Source organism: Conger conger, chromosome 2 (assembly GCF_963514075.1).
Source record: "Conger conger chromosome 2, fConCon1.1, whole genome shotgun sequence".
In the NCBI taxonomy this organism is placed as follows: Eukaryota; Metazoa; Chordata; class Actinopteri; order Anguilliformes; family Congridae; genus Conger; species Conger conger.
In genome coordinates, this window is record NC_083761.1 from 21,821,293 (window position 1) to 21,831,164 (window position 9,872).

Consider the following 9,872-nt stretch of genomic DNA (forward strand, 5'->3'; position numbering starts at 1 on the left):
CTACATTTTCAAGATGGTCAAGCTGGCATAGCTGGATTTTACAGCAGGGTATCCCTTTATGCACCTGTGTGTATGCTTGAGAGAGTGTGTCTACAGTGTGCGTGCTTGTGCAAGTGTGAATCTCAATGTTTGTGCAATAATATGTGTATGCAGGCCTGTTTGAGTGTCTGTGTGTATGTGTGTCCTTGTATGTACATGCTTTTGCGAGTCCATGTGTAAGCACAGGCTTGTCTATATACGTATAGTGTACAAATACAAATGTGTGTGCAGGCTCGTGTGAGTGCATGCTTGTGTGTGCAGCTCTCATTGTGGTCCATGTACTCTCATGATGAGTGTCTGATCAGTGACCTGAGGGCTGATCATCCATATCACAGGGACATCAAAGCCTTACGCTGCTTTCACATGATCAGCATCAAACTCTATGTTCAAGGGCAAGTAAGGCGTTGACAACAGATGAGAAGAATCGAGTGCCGCCAGTTGTTGAAAGTTGTCGTCATCCATCCAGGAAGCCGTTAGTTTGTTAAACTGTGACAAGCCGATAGTAGTAGGTTTTCTGTGGTTATAAAAGGCCTAATTGTGTACTCCCTTTGAGAAACCAATAATATTGGGTTTATCCCAAAACGTGAAGAAACTAACCAAGCTAATCTGTGCAGAGATCTGAAACATCCCATACATGCAAGGAGGCCGAAGAACATTTCTGAGATAGAGGTTTTCTGCCAGGAACAATGGGGAAAGATTTGGGAAAAATTCAATTCCTGGCTACAGGAAGCATTTACAAGCTGTTGCCCGAAGAGGAGTTACAAAGTACTGACAGGGTTCCTAAACTTTTGCACTGGGCCTTTTCCATTTTTTTTATTTATTTTGAAACAAAAAAATTATAATAAAATGTAATCTTGCTTTAAAATTTGAAGAAATGTGTCACGTTTAACGTTGTACCATTTAGAGGTCAGGTTCGCTTCTGTTCCCTTAGATATTAATTGTAAAAGGCTTTTTGACTGCAGGTGCCCACATTTTTCCACTATTATCTGAGGCCCGGCTTCAAATAGAATCCCGGACACAATTTGAGGATTTACTGTATGTACACCGACTTATTCATGCGATTATCTAATCAGGCAAGTGTGGCAGCAGTGCAATGCATACAATCATGCAGATACAGGTCAGGAGCTTCAGTTAATGTTCACATCAACCATCAGAATGGGGGAAAAATGTGATCTAAGTGACTTAAATTGCAGAATGATTGTTGGTGCCAGACAGGGTGGTTTGAGCATTCCAGAAACTGCTGATCTCCTGGGATTTTCACGCATAACAGTCTCTAGAGCTTGCAGAGAATGGTGCTAAAAACAAAAACCATCCAGTGAGCAGCAGTTCTGTGGTTCTGTTCTGTCAAAAGAGAAGGGCCAGACCGGTCAAAGCTGACAGGAATGTGACAGTAATGCAAATAATCACACATCACAACAGTGGTATGCAGAAGAACATCTCTGAACACACAATGCATCAAACCTGTGGGTAGGTGACAGCACCAGAAGACTTAATAAGTCTAAAAGATGAGTACCAATAAAGTTCTCACTGAGTGTACACACATTGATATGTAAGGAAATGCTAGACTACAGCACCCTCAACTCTAAATAAGGTGACTTGTTTATGAAAGAACAGACCTCATAGCAATTAACAGAAAAATCATTTCCCATTAATTGCTTTTGCTATTTAAACTTAACTCATACTGACAGATCTTCACCCCCCTCTCACAATATCTAATTTAGCGTCTCGCACTTCATGTCAGCTTTTTCCTGTCTCTTTTGGTATAAGGATTTAAACCCTCAAGCTCATGATTGTATGTGTCTGTCTTTGTGTATGTATGAGTATGTTTGTATGTGTAGATGTGTGAGAGTGTGTCTGTGTGTGTCTGTCTCTATGTATGTATGTATGTATGTATGTATGTGTGGATGTGTGTGTCTGTCTCTGTGTATGTATGAGTATGTTTGTATGTGTGGATGTGTGTGTGTGTGTATGTGTGTGGATGTGTGTGTGCATGTTCTGAGCTGAAAATGGAATTGTGCTTGTAATTTCTAAATTTTAAAATTGCAATTGCAGTATATAACATTACATTACATTAATGGCATTTGGCAGACGCTCTTACCTGGAGCGACGTACAACAAAGTGCAAAGTGCATACCCATAACCAGGGATAAGTGCGCTGAAAGACCCTAGAGGGAAGTACAATTTCAACTGCTACCTGTACAACAAAGATACGGACTAGGGCCTATTTGATTATTATTGATTTATTTTGCAACACGTAAATGTATGACCTACATAGGGCAAAAAAGTCCTATTCACCTCCTCTGGATACCCTGTGTGTCATACATATTTTACTATGCATCTTTACTGACACCTAGTGGATCACTGAAGTAATTTTGGTCCATATGAATAAATGTAACAAACACACTCAGCATTAGGTTGACCTCTAAACCAAATTGCTAATGTAAATGTCTAATCAGCCAATCAAGTGGCAGCAACTCAATGCATAAAAGCATGCAGACATAGTCAAGCGGTTCAGTTGTTGTTTAGACCAAAAATCAGAATAGGTAATAAATGGGATCTAAGTGACTTTGACCGTGGAATGATTGTCAGTGCCAGTCAGGATGGTTTGAGTATGAGACTCATCTCTGGGGATTTTCATGCACAACTCTCTAGAGCAGTAGTCTCAAACTCAGTGCCATGGATAGTCGTGTGTACATTGGTTTTTATTCCACCCTCAGATCTTGATTATATAATTAAATTATTTGCTGAATTATGGCTGCAAGTTCGCACATATGTCTATGAAGAGAAATGTGTTATTTGTGTTGTATAAATAACAACTGCTGCTTATATTCTCTCCTTTAATGCAGTTGAATGCATATGGCTGAATGAGTCATTGGCATCTTTTAAATGGTTTCTGTGGTCTACCAGTTCTTGCATGGTTGTTAGCAGTCCCATTTTCTCTGTATCTTCCAATAATCATTTGAATTCCAGTTTATGAAAGTCCTGTTTTCTCATTTATTTTCCTTTGAATTTCACCTTCCTTGTGCAGATGAATTACATCAAATCTCATCAGAAATTTCTCTTATTTATTTTAGGTGCACATGACAAAGAAATCGACAAGGCAGCTAATGTGAGCTTGACATTTGTTTGAATGTTAGAGTCACTATGGAAAGGTTCTAACATAATGTCTCGGGGGGTTAAAGTTGTGCACAAAACCGAATGAAGGGACAAATACAGATCTGATGTTGATTGAATGGATGATTTGACTAGAAATTGAATAAAGGAAAGGGTGGTCTCTGACTTCTGTATAGCACTATAGGTGGGTGTCAGTGGGGCTAAACCGGGACCTGGCAATTTGGCTCCCATCCCATCCCCATCCTACGAACCTGCTTATATTTTGCTTATGAAGTAAAAGACCAATTTAATTTCCTCGCACAAACATGTGTGTGTGTGTGTGTGTGAGTGTGGAAATTTCAGTTTGCATGTGAAGCTTATGAAACTGCTTGGAGATAGGCAGATGTCCAACATCATACAGTGAGTGTGTGCTCATACTGAATGTGGGGAAATACTGGCGGTGAAATTCTTGATGAGAATCTACTCTCCTCGCCATTTTTTCCCATACGTTTCCACGCAGCTTCATTTTTCCACTTACATGTGCATATAGATTCTGAGACCAAGTGCTGACAAGAACACGTTTTTACACATTGTGGTTAGGGTTAGGACTAGGTTTGATAAAGATGATGTTAGATCAGTTGTTGGAGGCAGAATGATTGGTAGAGAAATTTGTAGTGGTGCACCCCAAGACTCCAATATTCATACTGAATACTGAATTCGTACTGAATATTCAATAGAGTATTCAAGGCCTTAATGAAGACACAGTAAAGATGTTTTTTGCAAGTGGACTGAAGTACATTCAGTGACCACTTTATTAGGCAGACCTGTACAATGCAAATATCTAATCAGCCAATCATGTGGCAGCAAATGAATGCATAAAAGCATGCAGACGTGGTCAAGAGGTTCAGGTGTTGTTCAGACCAAACATTAGAATGGGGAAGAAATGTGACTTTGACCGCGGAAAGATTGTTGGTGCCAGACTGATCGCTGTGATTTTCACACACAACAGTCTCTAGGGTTTACAAAGAACGGTGTGAAAAACATCCAGTGAGTGGCATGATAGCTGCACTCATTTTGGCTTAATAAAATCTAACTAGTAAGGAATACTGATCAAGTCAAAGGACTTGTCAGTTGAATTGTAATGTCTAGTCATTCAGATATAAGCAAGCACAGAAAAGACTGGAACCCAAAAAGTGCACCTCCTAACAGCACAATCACTATCACACTGTGCTGTGTGTAAACACTGAGTAGTAACAGCTCAGACCCTCCCCCTTCGGAGAGAAAGCAGCCATTTTGGAAACAGCAGACAGGGTCATTGTGCCGTGCTCCTGGGAGAGCACTTTAGAATCAAACTTTATTGCAAAAATACATGTTCCTTCTGTCAGCACATCTTTTACAAACAGGTTTCAAAATGGAAATCCATCTGAAGGCCTTCCACTATGTCAAGAAATACCCCCTCATTTCAATAAGCTCTCATCATCAACTGTACACACCTTTATTATACACAAACCTACAGTTGCAATAAATCTCTTCGTTATTTTTTGGTTTAAAAAAAATAAATAGAAAATAAAAGTGGACAAATCTGCAATCTGCATTTCTGCTGGTTATTCATAGGGTGCAATGTGTTGCATAGCATACTCGCAAAGTCCTGTTAGCGACACCTCACTCATTTAAAACAAATAAAAACTCTTGGGAAGCTAATTACTCTTTGTCAGGGCAATCTTTGGTTATCTTACAAAATTTGGGCAAAGATCCAGTTTTGTTTAGTGACTTGAGTTGTTCATATGCTGACGCAGCTTACTCTCTCTTACAATGAAATAACGTTAAAATATAAAATTTAACCGACAGGGTAAGTTTGTTTGAGCAGCATATATTAGAAAACATATTAATTACTACCATTTTCACATTTATAATTACATACATTGCATATGTGTAGAATACAGTGTAAAGCTACATACAGTATATTGTAAAATCTATTGTATAGTATTATGCATAAAATGGCATATATGGAAATGTTAAATCAATATATCTTGCAATATATGCTAGGTTCTGTTATAATTCCATCCTCCTCGTTTCCTCACATATTAGTTTCATATGGGCAGGGACAATTCTACATTATCTAAGGTCACGCACTTTGTTTGAATTTTTTAATCCACAGATTCAGACCCCAGAGCTCTGTTTACGTACAGTAGTTAAAATATTTGGAGTAAAAATCAGCAGCGACCACGTTCCGTCTGGTCTGCTACATCTCATCTGACCGGGTTTCATTTTGGAATCACCCAAATGTACAATAGCTTCTGAGAGCCACACTGTGGGCTTCAGGGACATGAAAAAGGATATTTACAATGACGTTTTTAACTTCTTAAAACAAATTTCATATAATCCAGCTCTCCGTTTAGTAAGAGATCATTCAGCCCAGCAGTACCAGTTAATAAATACTGTTTTTAGCTGCATTTCAGTGCTACAAAAGTTTGTTTGCTATTATTTAAAAATAAAATTACAATTACATCAGCCTTATTGAAAGGTGAACATTACAAAGCTTGCTACGAGAACTCTCGAACACTGAATGTGGTGTAAGGTTCTCAGATCTACCATGTCATTAGAACAATACAGGTTAATAACTGCCTCTCAAAACAAGACAGTCTCTTAATTATAATTATTCAAATCTACAAATAAATGAATAAATATGTGTGCATATACCATATATATACACAGTACATACTGTGTAAAATATATATATATGTATATGCACACAAACACAATTTACTATTACAGTAGATTAATCTTGGCACAGTTGCAAAATGACACCATTTTTTGTATGTATGCCTGAAAGAGCCAGGGCCTAAACAATTAATGTTATGTTGATGTTCTTTATGATTAGCTCTTCATTTACAGCCATCTGCCTTTACCTCTTTTCAATTCAACTTATTCCAGTTAAGGTCAAAGTTCTGCTGTTCTACTTTGTTTATCGTACCAATAGGCCAGGCATTTTATGGAATGAGACAGCTTTACTATGAAATTCTTATTTCTATTGTCTACTAACTATACATCGTCTGCTTTAACATTAAACAAAAAAACGATAGTTTTGGGTTTCCAGAATCTATAGTCTTTACACCACACACTCTCCAGAGTGCTGATCTCTGAAATGGAGTCAAAGGAACTGGAGAATGTCTGTCCCTGTCTGTCTGCCCATGAACGCCTGTATTACTTCCTTTATTTTAAATTTGTATTCATTCTTTTTACAGCATACACCCCTTTCGCCCATTCTGGGTGCAGCCACCTGTTCCTAGCTGCTCACCTGCCTGGAATTCATTTTCCAACCTCAGGTGTGAAGGTTTGAAAGTCCGGTTTCAGGGTGACATTGAATAATGCAATAAACAGCCCATTTACCCTAAGCTATGGGGGATGGGGGAAAGAGCAGCCTTCTCCACCTCATTTACATTCACTGATTCACTGACCCTCATACTGCAGCAATCACAGCTTCAGTAAAACACAAAAATGGAAAAAAAGCAAGCTAACTGTGTGTTGGAATATCTCCCTGAAAAAAAGGGAGAACTCATCAAATGGAATTAAAACAGCAGTTTTCAGACCAGCTTTTTACACTTCTGAAGTGCACTATACTTGTCGTTAATGCAGAATAATTTACTACTAATATTGTTAACATTCCATAGCGTCTTAAAATAAGGTTTATCCATTCTTTAGTCTGCCGTACGTTCCATGGGTTTCTTTATATATGCTTGTTTTAAGTTAAATAAGCAGGCACTCTCTGCCTGTAACACTGACTGTAGAAAGTGTCTGAGACAGGAAACGTCCACCTAGAAAAAAGGTATAGTCCTTTGCAGACAGTCCCCAAGTGAAAGATTAAAATGCACATGCCCACTCCTTATAATATCACAAGAGTGGTGATTAAAGATATATAAAATGACAGCAGTTTATCTTGTTTTTTTTTGTTTTTTTACTATTACAGGGCATATAAGTATAAGGCTAATCAATTAATACAATCTCTACTCTACTGACCCATATCCTAAAAAAAAAGTAAAAAAAAAAAAAATCCTTAAAGTAATAAAGAATATAGATATACTGACGATGTATAAAGGGAGAGATTTCTCCAGGGAAAAACAGGCCGGACGGGAACATGGTTGATTAGACATGGAGTGAATGGATGGAGCACCTGAGTGGGGATCACGGCTCCCTGTCCATTTCCGTACGTGAATCACGGCACGTCCGGCACCTCAAAAACCACCCCCCTGCCGGGGAAACACTGCTACGGCCCCCTCCCGGTGGAATTTCCAGATGTCAAAGCTGCCGCCTTTCTGTCCTCAGTCATAACCTTCAGAGGTGGCTTCTCTGTGCCTCTTGTCCTGCTGTTAGCTTCATCGTTTCGCAGTGCCCACGCGCCACATGGACGTTACACCCAATTCAGAGTAGCGCCACAGGCGGGCACGGTTCGGCATAGAGCTTACAGCCTGTCCTGCCGCCCAGCCAACTGTGGCAAGGGCAGGGTGAGGAACATGGCAGGGGGCTTCATTAGCATTCCTTGCTAACCACATCGGTGGCTAAAATGTTCCTTCATTTTGACACAAAGGTGAGTTTGTATCTGTGTTTTCCTTTGTTTGGGAGGAAGGGGACTTGTCTAAACAGCTCACAGCAGGCATAAACCCCCTTCTGGTGCCGGAGTATTGTGGCAGTGCCCTGTGGGCTGAATATTGATTATGACTCCTGTATGGATTATTCCTGCTGTGGGTCGTGCACCATGTGACCTGTGTGGGGATGAAGCCACTCCTAATGGTGAGAGAGAGCGGGGGAGCAGTATGAGAGAGAGGGAGAATGGAGAAGAGGAAGAGAAGAGAATGAGAGAGGAGGACAGTGATACAGAGAAAGGGAGAAGAAAGCAAAGATGGGAAAGAGATACTCGGAGGTGTACATGGAGAGGCTGAGACAGATGAACAGAACGGGTGATAGTGTATGAAGAAAGGAAGGGAGAAAGGGAGAGTGTAAGGAAGACTAGGAGTAAGAACAGTCACAGAGGTTGGGAATTTGTTGGGGGAGGCTGGGAAATAAGAGGATGGATGAGATGGACAGAAGAGCAGAGAGGAAGAGAGGATGAGGAACAGAGAAAGGAGAAGAACAGGCTACAGAGAAGAGAAGAGGAGGGTTATCTGGTTACAGAACACAGGGCCGAGGCTGGCTGGGGCAGGGGCAGGCATGCTGGAGGGGCCTGGCTGGCTTTGGGGATCAGCCAGGCCCACCCTGCAGCCACTTTCCCTGCAGTTGTCCTCGTGGGGCATACAGGGATACTGGACGGAAGGAGGGCTTGTGAAGACAGCGTCGGGGTGGCTCCACAAGTCCGAGATACCCGCTGTCACGGGGGGGACGGAACAAGAGACGGAAGGACGGAGCACCTCAGCCAGTCCTGGGACGGGGGGAGGGGTGGTGAGGACCTCACTGCAGCCCAGTGAGGTGTCCTGAGCACCTGGTCGCTCACTCAAACATGGAGCTTTTCGCTGGAGAGAGCTTTACCCCCGTCAGACACAGCCAAAAGCTTGGAGGCCTTCTGGTCACCTCCTGCAGAAGAGAGGGAGGGAGGGAAAGAGGAAGGGTCAAAAGAGTAAGGGAGGATTAAATATGTGTGAAAAGAGAAAAGGCTTCTGTACCAAACAGAACCAAAATAAACAACATAACTCAGGGAGCCTGGAATATTCCGGAGGAAAATGCCTCTCTTCAAGGAACATAGAGCTGAGCTTGTTACGTCACAGGTCAATGAGACCGACTAAACAAGGTCACTACACTGTAGAAATGAGTCTGAGGCAAAAAACACAGAATGTGGACTCACAAACAGAACTGTGGATGGGGTATTGGAACAGAAACAGACTTTTATGGAAATACTTTTAGGCCTGAACTGCCTCCACTCCACGCCCAATGCCGTTTTTAGGAGGGGGTGAAAGGGGCCGGTTACCTGGGGGTGCCCGGGAAGCCCACCGCCCGGCAGCCCAGGCCTACTGCAGAGGCAGAGATGGTGGCAGGACAGGGTGGTGATGTAGGTGAAGGTGGTGGTGGTGGTGCTGGGGATCGGAAGCCAGCACAGGAAGATTGTGGGAGGATGTGAGGTGGGGGAGAAGATGGGCGCGGCCCATAACTCTGGTGTTGGCGCACTTCGTTGAGAGAGACAAGAGTACATGAGCGTGAGAGACGCACGCAATGAAGGTGAAACAGGGTGGCGGGGTCCGAGGGGTCCAATGTTACAATCTGAACTCCAGAAACCAAAATGACTTCGCAGGAATTTAACATACTGTAATGGTAGATAACGATGCTCACAGGGAACATGTAACATGACCTATACAACATGAAATCCCAGAACTCCGCCTGAATCAGGCTAAAGTCAAACCAGAGCGAGCGCACGATTGAAGGTTTAGTAAAACAGGCCTAGTTTAGTGGGATTACGGCAGAGGTGGAAAGTCCAGGGAACAGAAAGTAAAAGTCCTGCAATGTGTTTCTTCCAGCTAATTTGACTAATTAGTTCTACTTCCTGGCTAAACAATTGTGCTAATTAGAAAATACAGATGACCTGAACAAAATACTGGGGAGGAATTTAACTTTCCGAACCTGGATTTTTCACCTCGGGATTGTGGTAACGTGTGGTTTAATCAAAGACCAAACCGGGTGCGTTAGTCGTATCAAGAGGACATTAGATGGCGATATGATTCATTGAGAAAGGGCAGTGAGTGACAGACAGATGATGAG

The 9,872-nt window shown here is 41.7% G+C and overlaps 1 protein-coding gene across 1 annotated transcript in view; it reads right to left on the minus strand.

The window, feature by feature from the left end:
- Positions 1–4,443: 4,443 nt before the first annotated feature.
- LOC133121132 (uncharacterized) overlaps positions 4,444–9,872 on the minus strand; it is an 8,900-nt gene continuing 3,471 nt past the window's right edge. The window contains exon 5 of the mRNA XM_061230391.1: positions 4,444–8,696. Within this exon, the coding sequence (XP_061086375.1) occupies positions 8,613–8,696 (84 nt within the window). The 3' untranslated portion in view covers positions 4,444–8,612. The remainder of the gene's footprint in view (positions 8,697–9,872) is intronic.